At 53.8% G+C, this 15,395-nt stretch overlaps 5 protein-coding genes across 5 annotated transcripts; 3 read left to right on the plus strand and 2 right to left on the minus strand.

Moving 5' to 3' along the window:
• Positions 1–1,722: 1,722 nt before the first annotated feature.
• DCL2401 (dsRNA-specific nuclease) lies at positions 1,723–6,386 on the minus strand (the record flags this gene model as incomplete). Its single annotated transcript, XM_003849571.1, has 2 exons — positions 1,723–5,620; positions 5,671–6,386. The coding sequence occupies 2 exons, from the start codon at positions 6,384–6,386 to the stop codon at positions 1,723–1,725; spliced, it is 4,614 nt and encodes a 1,537-aa protein (XP_003849619.1).
• A 344-nt stretch (positions 6,387–6,730) lies between these two features.
• Positions 6,731–7,801, plus strand: MgTAP42 (phosphatase 2A-associated protein; the record flags this gene model as incomplete). Its single annotated transcript, XM_003849450.1, has 1 exon — positions 6,731–7,801. One exon carries the CDS (start codon positions 6,731–6,733, stop codon positions 7,799–7,801), a length of 1,071 nt encoding a protein of 356 aa, XP_003849498.1.
• A 296-nt stretch (positions 7,802–8,097) lies between these two features.
• Positions 8,098–9,188, plus strand: MYCGRDRAFT_62649 (uncharacterized protein; the record flags this gene model as incomplete). The annotated part of the gene is made up of 2 exons (XM_003849451.1): positions 8,098–8,547; positions 8,609–9,188. Coding segments are annotated over 2 exons (993 nt in total), but the record flags the coding sequence as incomplete, so codon positions are not given.
• Positions 9,189–9,417: 229 nt separating this feature from the next.
• MYCGRDRAFT_62652 (proteasome regulatory particle subunit RPN1) lies at positions 9,418–12,419 on the minus strand (the record flags this gene model as incomplete). Its single annotated transcript, XM_003849570.1, has 2 exons — positions 9,418–9,634; positions 9,690–12,419. The coding sequence occupies 2 exons, from the start codon at positions 12,417–12,419 to the stop codon at positions 9,611–9,613; spliced, it is 2,754 nt and encodes a 917-aa protein (XP_003849618.1).
• A 349-nt stretch (positions 12,420–12,768) lies between these two features.
• MYCGRDRAFT_87598 (uncharacterized protein) lies at positions 12,769–14,233 on the plus strand (the record flags this gene model as incomplete). Its single annotated transcript, XM_003849452.1, has 4 exons — positions 12,769–12,831; positions 12,886–12,961; positions 13,083–13,807; positions 13,865–14,233. The coding sequence occupies 4 exons, from the start codon at positions 12,769–12,771 to the stop codon at positions 14,231–14,233; spliced, it is 1,233 nt and encodes a 410-aa protein (XP_003849500.1).
• Between the last annotated feature and the right edge of the window lie 1,162 nt (positions 14,234–15,395).

A 15,395-nucleotide genomic window follows, 5' to 3' on the forward strand; every position in this document is an offset into this window, starting at 1 on the left:
GACGGCTGTGATCATTTTCGAAGCATTGCAAAGCCGCTGTTCAAGCGGGTTTGCGTTGCGTAGGACGCAAGCATTTTGCTGCTCACCTCGTCATATCTCCTCTCGGAGCACGTCCCGATCTGTCGGGGACAGGCAGGGACCTGCCAGGTCAGAGGTTTTGCGTTGCGCGCTGTCAACTATGAACTAGCTGGGATCGAGGTCGAGGTTGTGACGCTGGCGTGGGTGCTGAAAGTTTAGCTCCGACCCTGACCATGGCGGGGTGTGGAGTGGTCGTTCGGTCGCTGGACGGGAGAGCAAGGAACAAGGGCGATTCTGTGTCCGTTCGGGGTCGAGAACCGATGCAGGTGAAGTCTGAGTTGGAGAGGGAGCGAGACTGCGAAGGACAGACGTCGTGGGATGGATGGACAGATGGAGGAAAGCAGTTTATGCAACCTACATATGCAATGCGGTCTATCCTGCAGCCGGCAGACGATGGGGGTTGCTCCACTTCGTGATCCGGGAGACAGAGTTGAAGACGGCGACAATAGCGATGGCAGAGAGCCGAGACGTGGGATACGACTGCGATTGGTGCTGTGCAGGTCGAGCGATAAGAAGAGATGGATCCTTCGGACGAGGCGTTCAACTTGGGCGGAGAATCTCCCTAAACTCTAAAATTCACATGGCGAGGGCTCGGAACATGCCCCTTTTGTGCCAACATGCTCTTCATTGTTGACCAAGACAACTATCTGATCTATTGCGATCACGCCAAGAACATACTCAATTGACTTCGTCCTGGCATATTCGTGTAGGCGCGGTCCTATCCGATGCACACCAGGTTCACTCGAGCGAAGGGACATTGGAGAGTCTTGGACAATAACTATCAGCCTCGCTCGAAACCCGCTCCGGTCCAAGCAGATCCATCGAGGCTGAAGGACCGTGCAAACCCACGAATCCATCAGAAGTTCAATCCACTCTCCCGTTCAGCTCAGACCGCGCTTCATCTTCCATCACGTGTAACCTGCATAAGCGAATGGAGACGACCCGGCATACAAACCCTTGTTGTCGGGAGCGAGAAGAGCAAGATCGCCGGCAAGAGTCTCAGTCTCCGACTACATTCGTACGTACTGGCCGCCTCATTCGAGATTTAGCCGCAGTCGATGTCGTGAAAGCTGGAACCGGCAGGCATGCTGCATCTGTCACATTTCATCCTCTCAGCTGTATATGTCACAAGGAAAGGATCTCCCCCGACTGGTCTATCGTTCTCTGGCACACACATAGTCTACAAGCATCTCCCACGTAGAATCGTCGATCACACGATTCCGAATCCACGTTCTCGGGCATGTAGATTCGCGTGGAGGCATCGACTCACTTCCCGACGTTACACAGTCCTCGTCCTCCGAAACCTCTCCCGATGCCCGGGTCTTGGGTCCAGCCTCACGCATCTTTCACGCTGACATCTGTGTACCGAGCAGGTCCGATTGAGGTCTCCAGACGATGACACCTTATCAAGGCTTCGTGGGCAAGTTGATTGATTTCGTTGTCGTTTCGCCAATACGCTGTATGCTGCACGCCTTGTCAATGCAGATGCTAACTGACCTAAGACGCCATGAAATGCTCCATAGAACGAAGTGCTCAAAGCGCGCCTCCATGAAAGTCGCAAAAATCATGCAACCCTCATCGTCGCCCCATACCAATAATCATCCGATCTCGTGGTCGGAGATGTCGTCGAAACACAATGTCCCATCAAACTCCACAATCCGCACCGACTGTAATCACCTCTCCACTATCCTCTACGCCCTTGCACACGCAACCAAATTTCTCACGAAACTCGAATGGCGCCAATCCATCCAAAACCTCCAGCGCCCGATTCGCCACCCTCAATCTCGCATACCGTCCACTCTTTCCTCCACTTGAAGCCACAATCCGATCGTGAATCATCACCACCGCCACGACGTCCTTCCTCTCAGCGCCGCCCTCCACGTTCGGCAACTCCTTGGCCATGAGTCGGTAGTCCATACACCCGAACCCGGTCTGTAGACGCTGGTGCAGGTGGGTGCATGGATGGTTGTTGGCAAAGGTGTCGTAGATGGACATATCCTCGAAATACCACTTGACGTGCTCTTCGAAAAAACGCTGGACCTCTGCAAAGTTGAAGTTGGAGTCGATGAACATAGCGCCGACAAAAGATTCGATGACATCGGGCAGGCACTTCGGTGGGTCGGAGACGGTGGTCCAGTAGTCGCGGCAGTCTGGACCGGAGGAGGTTCGCGCTTCGACGAGTTCGTCGACGTAGGCGTGGATCTGCTTGCCGAGCGAGGAGTGCGAGTGGCGGAGATGTTTGTGGAAACCAATGTTGACGCACAGTGCGCCGAGGAACTTGTTGGAGACCATTGCCATCTTGTGTTCGGTCAACCATTGTGGGTCGGCAGCAGGGAATTTGTAGAAGAGGTAAGAGATGCTGGCTTGGTCGAGGAGAGCGTCGCCGAGGAACTCGAGGCGTTGGTAATTGGGCACTTGAGCGTGCATGTACGGGTTGGAGGGGTGGGAGAAGGCTGAGTACAGAAGACGAGGGTAGTTGAAGCTGTAGGCATGCTCAAGTTGGATCTTCTCCGCCAGGTCGCGTTGAACGGCGGTGACGTGTGCAGTCTGATAGTCTGGAAGGAGGTATGCGGCTTTGTAGTCATCCATGGTGAGCATCGTGTGATCGTCACTCTTAACAAGCTTGGTGACGGCTTGAATCGCAGGCTCCCAGTGATGAGGCTGCCACTTCTCGTCCGGCTGGTTGTGGGTGAGAAATGCAGCACCGATAAGAGCCTCGCATACGTCGGCGATGGTCTTCTTGCCGAGCACATGTGTCATCTCAGAGTGATACATTTCTTTCTCCTGACCTTTGATGACCCCGGTACCAGCCATCAACTTCATGCCTTCTGGGTACCAGGTTCGCCTGTTGAATGCCATACTTCGGATATACTCGTAGAGCTTGTACTCCAAGGCATGTTCGAAGAGATTCTTGTTGCACAGCATCTGCATGCGTCGAACGTGGAACTCGAACTCGTTGTCGTTTGGGTTCTGGATGAAGGTCGAGATCGTCGTGGCGGTTTTCAGAAACGTATCGCCGATGAACTCTAGTCGCTCGTAATTCTCGCCCATGCCACGTTGGAAGTTGACTCGCTCTTGCGCCTCATGCTCACCTTGATTGTCGGAGTCTTTCGTGAAGGCAGCGAGGGCGAAAGTAGGATCGCAGGCAACTCCAACTGAAGCTGAGCCCTCAATGCTAATGAGGTACGCTTCGATTCGATGGATGACTGCCGGCCAGAAAAGGAGAGATGTCGCCAACTCAGGTGGAATGGCGGAGATGCGCAATGGCTCGGGGCAGATGTATGCCTTTGTGCTTACACTGACCTCCTGCTGGTCTGGAGACGCCAGCATGTTGCGGCGCAAGAGCACTTTCTCGGCCTCGATGACGGGCTGATTGTCGTGCCATTGTGACTTCTTATCAGCGTTCTTCCACAATCTAACGCTGTAGTCCATGATCGTCTTGCCGGTCCATTTGGCTCGCGGAGGCACGACATCTGAGGGAAGGTCGTCCGTTTGTCTGAGTGATCCATCGACGGCCTTGGAATAGAACTTGCGGCTACCATCCCAAGGATCGGTGATGAACTTGTTGGCTAGAAAGTCATTGGGCATTCCGGGTGTCCACTTGTGTTCCTTGTTATCGAACACACTCTCGACGAGGTTCCAATCGATGACTTCGCGGGGATCGATTGAACGAATGCGATCTTTGCTTGCCTCGTCTCCGTGCAGTGCGATGGTGGTGGGCACCAACCAGTACGAAAGCTTCGCATCGTCTTCTTCGTACGTCTTGCTGAAGACGTCCAGGAAGATCCTCAGCGTGAAAGCGGTGAGCTTCGCAAGCAGTTGGCTTGTCACTTCAAGAGGTCGTGAAAGGCTCGCGGAGACCACGTCACTTGACTTGCCAATACTCGGGAAGACCGGGAACTTGGGCAGTTGCAGGATCGAACTTCTCGTCAACATGGCAAAAGATCGGTGCGGCCTGTCCAAACCTTGCGGGAAGTCAACGAGGGTGATCCATAGCTGGCTCGGTACTATGCCTCGCTGCTCGGCCCAGATCTTCGGCTTGACCTGCATGGCGAATCCCTTCGTCTTGTCCATGCCCGTGGCAAGTAGAGCATTCCGCATGGCTGGAAGCTTCTTTTGGTAGATCGGCATGAGGTGTGCATCCAGGTACTCTTTCTTCCGAAGCTCGAGACAAGCGTTGAAAGCGGCGGAACATTTTGCAAGCTGCTTCCTCTGTTCAGGTCGACCAAGCACGGAGCGAATGGGAGAATTTCCAGGTAGGAGGACCTCTGCGAGAAACTTCTGGCCAGTGACAGAGATCACACACGTCGGATGCTGAGGCTCGTCGCTGTCGGATGGGACAGCCGACACGAAGTGCGCGAGAATTGACAACGCATTGCCATAAGTCAGCTTGGCTCCAGTGGCGGGTACTGTGTAGGTGCGCGTGTTCTTCTCCTTTTCCAGAAGCTCATTGAGTCCATCTTGGTTGCCGTCCAGCTTGCGGTCCGCGGGGAGCAGGTTACAGAAATCCCTCATGGCTTTCTCCTGGTGCCGGACTTCGTTGAGAAGATTCGTTTGGATGGAGTTTCCCATCTCCAGCATGTGAATGAATGTTGAGTTGATGTTGCGAGCCCTACCACGAGATTGAACGTACTGAATCATCGTCTTGTACATGTCGAATCGGACGACGAGATTGCAGTCTGGAACATCGAGACCTTCTTCGGCGACGGATGTAGCGAAAAGGCAGTTGAAGACACCTTTTCTGAACTTGAGTAGAGTCCAAACCTGTTGGCGGAAGGTGAATGAACCTTCATCGGCGTTGCCACTCCCATGCCCGATAAGAAATTGACTGTGCAGGTGCTTTGTGCCAATCTTTTGGAACAAGCGAGTGAGCAGCCGAGCGGTGTAACGCTGGTCGACAAACACGATGCATCGATGATTTGAAGGTCGTTCGAATTGCGCGTCGAGATGGCCGCGCAAAGACCATACCTTGGAGCTAACATCATCGGCCGTGACGGTAGCAAGGTTGGCTGTTGAGGTAGCTTGCTCTTGAACGTACGCAACTGCATCTCGGAGCTCTTTCAGCTGTCGCTCAAGTTCGGCTTGTCGTGCCTCTGAATCTGCGGCCTGGCTACGGTCTCGAGCATAGAATCGCCTCTCGACGGTGGCTTCCAGCTTCTTAAGCTTATCACTACCCAGGGCATCGACGAGATGACTGTCAGCGCACCACCTGCCGAGAACACGCGAGATGTCTGTCGCCTGCTCGAAGGTCTTGTTGAAGACTTCAACGTGGCCATAACGTGCTTTAAGCGATTGAAGGAGAAGGGTTTCCGCTCCGGTCTGTGGAAGTGCATCGTATTGCAAGACACACTCTTTGGGCTTCTTGATGGACTCTGCAAGGCTCATGTCCGAGGTGGTGGCAATCCGACAGCCAAGGAGAGTTTCCAACTCGGAGGCAGCTTGGACAACGTCCGTTTTGGCGTCGATGGGGCTGGCAGTCATACCGAACACGCGAGGGCATGATGTTGCGTCTGGCTCTGTCAGGTAGAAGTCTTTCACGATCCTGGCAATCATCAGTGCATGCTAGTAGACAGGGTGAGAAGTGGTAATAACCTGGCGAAAGGGTGATTTTGCTTGGCGTGGTGAGCTTCATCGAAGATGAGCAGATTGATCTGCTTCATTGTGATGTAACTGCGCGAAAGACACTGGAACAGAATCTCAGCAGTGCATACAATGACCTTGTTTTCGTAGAAAAGCTTCTCCCAGCTAGACTTGTTGAAGCGGTCGACATTGTCAGCACCACACAAACGGGCGACCTTGTGATCCAGATTGCACTCCAAGACGGAGTGTTGCTGGTAGACAAGGGTGACGGAAGAAACAAGGAAGAAGGAAACTCGCGAAGGCTTGCCAGCGGCTCGATCTTCGAGCTCATTGTCAATCATCCAGCGAAGCAGCAGAACAGCAATTAGAGTCTTGCCCGAGCCTGTGTCAAGGACAGCGATTGTGTTCTCCTTTTTCGCGCGCTCGAAGAGCTCGATTTGATACTCCCTGGGATTCTTCACGATCTGGACACCCTTCTGTTGCTGAGCAAGCAGTGAGTGAATGGACTGTTCTTCATCCTCGATGCCTTTCGTCTTGCCATCCTTGTGCTTGGGTTTCAATGCTTCTTGGCAGGCGGGCGTGGTGATCCAATGCTCGAACACGGCCTTCTGAAGGCGGCGCTTCTCAACAAGACTGACTGGTGCGCCCGGTGGCAGTGGGTCTTCTTCTGCGCCCGAGTCGTTGGCTTCGGCGTCTTCTTCAGCAAGAAGATCTGATGGCGCAGACATGGACGGCGGATTTGAAGGCAAATCCATTGACAGCGCACCCATGGTGGGTGGTTGGATGGTGATTGAGAAGCGTGGAATGTTCAGTCAGTCGAAGAGCAACAAAAGCAATTTGTGTGCTTGAGAAGTGAAGAGATCTTCGTCATCGATGCACATGAGAAATCGACGTCAGCACATGCGCGCCTCTCAATGTTTGTCACGTTCGTTGCTGTACAAACGAAAGGTGCAAGGGAGAAGCTTGACAGCTGAAGACGGGTCGAGCGGACCCACCTCCGCTGTTTTCACATGAGAGAGAGCATCTTCCAGCAACCTTGTCCAACCCGGGGACAAGCTCTCGACATCACACCATGGCCGAAGAACAACGCAGTCTGCGAGCAGTATACGAAGATGCCGAATCAAAACGAAACACCATCGAGAGCAGCTTCGACAGCAACTCCTCCGACTTTCAGGACAATCTTCTCGCCGCCATTAAGCTCTACGAACAGTGTCTGCAAATAGCCGACCAGATCTCTCTCTTCAGTCCCAATGAGTCACTCGAAGACATCAGCTCCGTCGATCTGCAATACCTTCTCCTCAACTACCGCATCGCCGAGCTCATCCTGCGAATAAACTCGCGAGAGCAACGAAAGGCCAACATCGAACGAGGACAGCGGAGCTATGAGAAGTTTCTCAAGCAGCTGGACAACTACGATATACTCACAAAAGATGATGCAAGGTTACTGGAACAATACCTCGACTCGCCGACCACATTCTCGGTCGCCTCAACCGCAGATGCTGCAGCAAGACGAGACACAAAGATCAAGCGTTTCAAGGAGGAGAAAGCACTAAGGCAAAAGTTGGAATATCTTCGCAGGAATCCGCTGGCTTTACAAAACGACGATACCGCGTATCGGGACCTGCAACTCACGAATGTGGCATTTGCAACGCACCAGTCCTTCGCCGCGTTGGAGTCGATCGCACAGGAGCTGCATATCCTGTCCCTCGCTCCTCCACCTCAAGCTCCGTCATCACAACCTCAAGTCCTAGATGCTCGTGAACGGAATGGCCGTGGGGATGGCTACAGCGAACGTCTCGATGCACCGATGTCCCACCTTTCCGCCGGCATGAAGGGTCCTCTGCTTGACAAAAGTGGCAAGCCACTGAGGCCGTTCACGTTGACAGGGAAGAGAACAGAGTTTCGAGAAGGTGTCTTCCGGCCGGACCATAGTTTGCCCACGATGAGCATAGACGAATACCTGGAGGAGGAGAGGAAGCGTGGAGGCATGATAGATGGTGGAGGACCGCAAAGCCAGTTGACACCGCAGGTCGACGAGGATGATTATGATTTGGCGGACAAGGCGACAATGAAGGCAAGAGATTGGGACGAGTATGTTGAAGCGAATCCGAAGGGCAGTGGGAACACCATCAATCGGGGATGATCAGATCAAGTCTGAGGATGCTGAAGACTATATGATGTGATGAAATGTCATGGGCTTGATAGCGAGATAGCCATACCGCACACGTCAGCCTGTAGGATTGCTGACCATTCAAACGATCCTCCATTCCTCCATGTTGTCGTCGAAGCGTGGATAGAATATTATTATGGAGTAAGATCCATGGATCTCACCAACAATGTCACCCCGCACAGCCGCAACCACGCGGATCAAAGAGCCCCACCAAAAGCGAACCGTCCTTCGCCGAGGGAGCGGAGGATGGGCTAGAGATATTAGAAGGGTCATGTTGGCCACGCTGCCGCGACCTCCTTCTATCCAATGCTCTTGCAGTCGTCTCGATTCCTCTCTCGATCTGCCGCCACAAAGACATGCCGTGCTGCTACCCATCATCTCCGCTGCTGCTATAACTCGAACCAACCCTCCTCCTCCGCTTCCCGCACTCGTCCGCCACTGGACCCCGCCTCTCCCGCTACGACATCCATATGCACGAAGGTGATGCCCGCCGGAGATGAGTCGGCGGCGACCGCGGGCGACGGGTTCACAAGTAACAATGTCACGCCGGTGAAAGACGAGATTGAGCCTACGCAATCGCTCGCGGAGCAATGCGAGCGAGTCCATAAACGAGTCTACGAGTTTCTTGAAAGGAAGCCGGTCTCAAGTCGGGTTGAGCAGGTACAGAGACAGACGAGAGAGAGTTTAGCCGTGGTGGAAGAGGCTCTGCAGAAGTTTAGGTGGGCATATACATACACAACAAACTCCAGAGTCGACGACGAGTGGCTAACGACTCCCCAGCCAGGATGAACTCTCCTTCTCGTACAATGGCGGCAAAGACTGTCTAGTCTTGCTGGTCATCTACCTCGCCGCTCTCCACACACATTCAAAGCGTACCGGAGCGACTCTGCCACAAACCCTCCGCAGTGTATACATCGTCTCGCCCAACCCATTCCCGGCCGTGACCCACTTCGTCGAACACACATCCAAAAAGTACCACCTCTCCCTAACTTCACACCACCAACCCATGCGGGAAGCCTTCGCCGCATACCTCGCCGACAACCCAGCAATACGCGCCATATTCGTTGGCACAAGACGAACAGATCCACACGGTGCTCAGCTTACACATTTCGATCCAACAGACGGAGGGTGGCCGAGTTTCGTTCGGATACATCCGGTCATTGATTGGCATTATACGGATATATGGGGGTTCATCAGGGAGCTGGGCGTCGAGTATTGTGAGCTGTATGATATGGGATATACAAGTCTGGGAGGCACGGACGATACGCATCCCAATCCGGCGTTGAAGATTGAGGGACAAGAGGGGAAGTTCAGACCGGCGTTTGAGTTGGTGGAGGATTTGGAGGAGAGGTTGGGAAGGGATCGGTGAGGTTGTGAGGTCTGAAGGGAAGGCAAAGGCTATACATGGCCTGGCAGATTTTGGCTCTAACAGAGATCTACGCTTCTGAGAGCACCCCAGTTGGCAAGCGTACGTCAAATATTAGAAGCATGCCCTGTGCAACGAATGATGAGATGTTTGTCAGAGCTCTAGCACATCGTCTTCACAAGTCAAGCTACGATAGCGCAAAGACAGGATGAGACTTCGCAGTGGAAACGAATGAGGAGCTTGCCGTGAACTGACTGTATAGTATGGTCGCTGCTGGAGAGCTTGCGGGCCTATGCCAGCATCCACCATGCTGGAATCTAAGTGTGCTACCTAGACATGATCGCGAAACTCGGTCGAAGCCCATCATACTTGAAGGGATGTCACTGCTCTGCCAATGCTCGCCGCTCCATAGCTTCTTACGGAGCTTGCCACTCCGGGTTCTGGAGACATGTTAGCGGAGACTTGATTGTGGATGGTGGGAACTCCACGACTCACCTTCTTCAATATGCAGATACCCTCCATCACATTCGACAAGCAAATCCACTCCTCGTCCTCCAACTCCGCACGCTCGCCGTATCCGAGCAGGACTGGAGTCGACTGTGTTTGCCAGCCAGTGATGGTCTTGGGACGACCAGCTTGACCGACCACATCCACCGCCTGACCGACTCGCACATTGACCTGCACTGGCTTGAGATCCTCGTCCAGAGTAACCAGGAAACGCGGGTACATGGCTGTGACCAGGTAGTAGAGGAGGTAGTGGTTGTCTCCCAAGATGAAAGCCTTTGGGTTATCGATGAGAGAAAGTGTGACGGTGAGGAGACCCGCGGCAGCGACCTTGGACAGAACTGAGCGGTCGGTGTGGAAAGGGTTGATGGTGAGTGTGCCCTTGCCCATGTGCAGCAGGCCTTGGGCGATGCGGACCATGAAGAGAGCGTTTGCATCGCGGTGGTAGTAGGAAGCGAGTTGTCGAAGGAGTTGCGCAATACGTGCGTTGTTGGTGCCTGCTCCCAGCATACCCATTGCGAAGATGGAATTGACGGCGACATCGATGTCGTTGTCGTGGGAGTACCTCGATAGCGTGTCGTAGACTTTCATCTGTGGGTTTGAAGGGCTGATCAGACCCATGGCAAGAGGGACGGCTTTGCGGATGTTGGGCTCGCCGTAGTGCATGAGATGGCCGAATTGACGCAGGACCATCTCCTGTCCGACCTCCTCCCCCATTGCCACCAGACTGAGACCAAGGACAGCGTACGCTTGGACGAGCTGCTCGCCAGCGACATCGACCTCCTCGCCGTCCTTCTTGTCGTCCTTGTCATCCTTGTCATCATCCTTGTCCTCGATGTGCTCGTTGCAGACGTGGAGGAGTTGTTGTAGCTTCAACACGGCGCCAGTTCCAGCCCACGCACAAATCTCGGCAAGCACAGACGCCGGCTTGGACATGGGGTGGTCGATGGCCTTTAGCGTCTCCAGAACTACGTCCACCTCTTCTTGCTGACCAAAGTACAGGAGTGCCAGACCGAGAGTCATGAATCGGGTCCACTTATCCTTCAACTGCTTGTTGCGATCCTCGTCGAGAAATGTCTGAATAATCGCTTCGCTGACATCAGATTGTGCCGAGCCAACGAATACGAGGCCAAGAGACAGTGCCGCGACAGCAGACAATTGCATATCCAAACCAGTATCCGTGACGATGGGGAGGAGCAGCTCGAGCAGGTCCTCCTTGTTCGATCCGGCATAGGCGAGACCGAGACCCATGATTCGGGACACGCGCTCACTGACCGACTTGTCCTCAAAGTCACCAAGCAGTGCCATGGTAGGGTCACTGTCGAGTCGAACACCAGAGTTCATGATACCCATAGCCATCGCAGCCCCGGCCTTAATTTGGTCCTCCGGCACGTATGTGTATGCATCGATCTTGTCCAGGCCCATCTCAACGTCCCACAGCATGAGCATACCCGCGGATGCTGCCGTCGAAACCATGCCCTCCTCTTTGACCTTCCAGATCCAGCTTTGCTTGACGCCTCCTTCGACCAACATCATCTTGTCATCACCGAATCCAGCGTTGACGAAGGCGTTGACGAAAGCGGAAGCGAGGTTGTGGCGTGCAGAGTCGGTATTGGTGAGGCCTGCGGTTCGGCTTGATTCGAGATGCGACTTGTAGATGTCCTCCGGCACTTTGGGATCAAGCACGTTGAGCTCTTTCGCGAGTGACTTGAAGTGCTCAGGCAGCTTGGTGTTGTTGAGGCACTCTTGAAGCTCAACATCATCAGCATCCTCGCCCTCCAAGTCCAGGCATATCCGCTGTCTCGCCAGGATGAACGCAAGTTGACGCTTCAGTGCTTTTTCTGTTGCGGCGTTGAAATCCGATTTGATCAACTCCATGTCGTTGAGTCGAATGGCGAGAGAAAGTGCTTGTGGGAGCTGTTTGAAATGGACGTAAATGTCGTGGGCGGTGCGGAGGAATCGGTCGTTTTCGGGGTATGTGAGCAGAGGGACCATGGTGACCATATACAAGCATACACGTCGGTAAGTGTTCTCATCGAGATGGTCCTTGATGGACTCAATCATCTCCAGCTCGGACAGGATATCGACGGCGTCGGCATCGGCGTTGTGGGAGAGGAAGAAGGGAACGATAGTGAGGACGAGCTGCGTAATATCATCAATATCCTTGCCGTCGTCCAACCTCTTCTGGTACTCCTGCCCGATTTCCAGCGCGAGATGGCGCATGTACTCGTGTCCCCAGGAGCCAATGTCAGTCCCAGGCGCGAGCAGGCGGTATTTGAGTGTATCTCGACGATCTTCATCATCAGAGTATGTCATGCCCAGGACGGACAATGTGTCTGCAAGAGAGTCCTTGTTCTCGCCTTTTGGCCACCGCTCGTATGCCTCGCAGAGCTTATCGTAATGTGGTCGGAGGAACTTCAGTGGCTTTGGCACCGCCGTCATCGAACTCGTCGAGGTCTTGATGCTCGTCTTGATGGCTTCGAGCGCCGCCTTGTACAGAGACGCATCCGACTCTGTTAATCGCTCCACAAGCATGTCCAGCTCGTCCTTGAGCTTCTGATCTTCCTCATTCAGCTCTTCCGGTGGCATGATCAGGTCGCCATCCTTCTTTCCATCTTTGCCAGCTTCCTTGGTACCGTTGGCACCATTCGTCGGTTTGCCTTCTTCTGCTTTGCCTTTACCCTTGTCATGCGCCTTCGGCTTCTCCTCCTCCTTCGCCATGATGCACGGCTGGTGCGTGTGCTCTTTGGCTGTCGATGGCAAGCTCTATGGTGGCGTGAATGCGCGGTATTTCGTTTATCGAGGTGATGCGATGTGAGGTGTCCTCGAAACGAAGTCGCGATGGTGTCGATAATGTAGATGTGATGAAGTGTAGGTCGTGGTTGTTTGATGTCGCGTTCATCATCGCCTGCAGCTGTTAGCTTCACTCATCAGCCAAGCCTTGCGGACCGGGGAGGAGCGCCCTGACTAGCTTTCGCCGCCAGCGACCTCACTCGCAAATTTCAGCGGACAACTTTTGTACATTGATGGAATACCTTGAGATGACATAGATCAAGTCAATTTTTTGATCATGAAGCTCGATACGGCCGCCCTCCGATATCTGAATGACGACGATTGGCGAGTCCTTGCAGCAGTAAGTGAGAAGATATCGAATTGGTAACCTTAACACGCTGAATCGTATAATCAGGTCGAGCAAGGAAGCAAGAATCATGAGGTCGTTCCAACACCGCTGATAGCGTCAATTGCTCATCTTCGTGGAGGGAGTGGGATCCACAGGAACATCTCCAATCTAGCAAAAGAAGGACTCATCGGCAAGGTCAAGAACACAAAATGCACGTCCACTGTTTGCGATGTTCAACTGTGGTTTACTAATTTGAGGATCAGATGACGGCTACCGTCTCACATACGGTGGTTTTGATTACCTCTCCCTGAACAACCATCGGAGAAGCAACACCATTTTCAGCGTTGGGAATCAGATCGGCGTTGGCAAAGAGGCAGATGTCTACATCACTGCATCGCCAGATGGAGAGCAAATGGCGCTCAAGCTACATCGACTTGGTCGTATCTCCTTCCGCACTGTCAAGGCCAACCGTGATTATCTGCGCAACCGACACGCCGGATCGTGGATGTATCTCTCCCAGCTCGCAGCGCAAAAGGAGTACTCGTTCATGGTCGTTCTGCACCGCGAAGGCTTTCCCGTCCCGAGGCCGATCGCTTGGAGCCGTCATACAGTAGTGATGGAGTTCATCGATTCATTTCCCCTGCGAGGGATCGAAAGCATACCGGACCCTGGCAAGCTCTACGCCGAGCTCATGGACATGATTGTACAGCTGGCGAAGCGAGGACTGATTCATGGTGATTTCAACGAGTTCAACATTCTGATCAAGGAGAAGACGATCGGTGAGAAGATCGAGCTCCAGCCAGTCTTGATCGACTTCCCGCAGACGGTCAGCACAAATCATGCGAACGCCCAGTGGTACTTCGATCGAGATGTGGAGTGCATCAGGAGATACTTTGAGCGCAAGTTCAAGTATACCTCGGATGCGCGTGGTCCCTCTTTCAAAGACGCCGTGAAGGGAGCCGATCCTGCAAAACGGCTGGACGTGGAGGTGGAAGCAAGCGGGTTTTCACGAAAGATGGGCAAAGATCTCGAGCGCTTTATCGAGTCTACGGGGGGCATCAAATCGGAAGCGGACGCGGACGTGGATGATGATGAGGACGACGATGATGAGGAGGAGGAGGAGGATGATGATGACGAGGACGATGAATTCGAAGAGGTTGCTGAGAACAACGCAGATGCGCCAGACGGGGAGGATGGCAAGGTGCAGCCCGGACTTGAGCAGAAAGAGGCGGCTTCTGTGGACGACGCGGATCTGGTGAAAGATGTAGAAGTACTCACAGTCGAAGACGACACAGAGGGCAAGCAGTTGATGCCCGAGAAGTTTGGCTTCCAGCCTATGGACTTACCCAGGGAGGCTGATGTCGCCGCTGAGAAAGTTCGATCGAAGAAGAAGGCCAGCGGATGGGCTATATAGCCGCTTCTACCAGCGCTGGACGATTCTTTGTAAGTGTTCAAGTTTCCTTCTCCTCTCTTAGTGACCTGCGCGCTGTTTCTCGTGCCTGAATTTTGTTATATGTCTTGGCTGACGCTCCTGCCTGAAAAGCAAACGCGCCTGCCAAGCTAAAGGAACACCAACGCCGCCCGCCCACTCGAGCAGAACTTCAACCCGGCAAACTCTTCCACTCTGCGAAAGACCATCCGTCCTTGCGATTAGAAGAGATCTTCCTAGTCACATCATGGCGGAAACATCTCCCAAATCTGGCGCACTGCGCGAAGTCATCAACTCCTCGAAGACCGTTCCTTCCGACGACACTTCACCGCCGAAGACTGCCAGCCATGCCCCTGGACACTCCACTGGCCATGACTCTGCGATCTCCTGCAAAGATAGCACTACTTCACCACCTCATGCGGCGCAACAAATCAGTGCTGACAATGGCGACGTTCCAGATGTTTCGACGCTACAGCTCGGTCCCAAGCACCTGTGCGCTACTTCGGCGGAAGGGCAATTCAGCAGCATTGCCGAATGCTCCGCCGTCAAACCGGGGCCAAGAGACGAGGCGACGCCATCGGCTTCATCGAAGACCGCAACGCCACCACAATCAGACCCACTTCTCACAGGCGCGCACTCCAGCGCGACAGTCTCAGCATCCTCGACTCGATCGCAGAGCGTTGCGTCCGGCCCCAGCTGCAGAAGCACTGCGCTCAGCGCAACCGCCTCGCCATTCGTTCCTTCGTCTCCGACATCATCGACCGAGCATGGGAGCTTGCCTGCGCCACTCTTCAAATCGCAGTTGTTCGAGCTCCGCGAGACTCTCGACAAAGGCTTCGGACTGTTCGCCATTTCCGACATCTCAGCCGGTACTCGCATCATCTGCGAAACACCACTGCTCGAGATTCCTCAAAACCAGTTGCACTCTGCATGGCTGTACTACTGCAAGCTCACCCCGCAAGCGAAAGCGATTTACGATGCACTTTGCGATTTTGCACCATCCAACCTCGACTTTGACCAGGCTGTACGCATCCCAAACGACTGCCCAGACAAGGCAGGTATGTGGGCTGCGCAAGTCCACGCCATGAAGATTTTCTCCGTCAACAGCTTCCGCATGTACAACGGCCACTTAGGCGTGTTTGCTCTC

Source organism: Zymoseptoria tritici, chromosome 9, assembly GCF_000219625.1.
Source record: "Zymoseptoria tritici IPO323 chromosome 9, whole genome shotgun sequence".
NCBI classification, from domain to species: Eukaryota; Fungi; Ascomycota; class Dothideomycetes; order Mycosphaerellales; family Mycosphaerellaceae; genus Zymoseptoria; species Zymoseptoria tritici.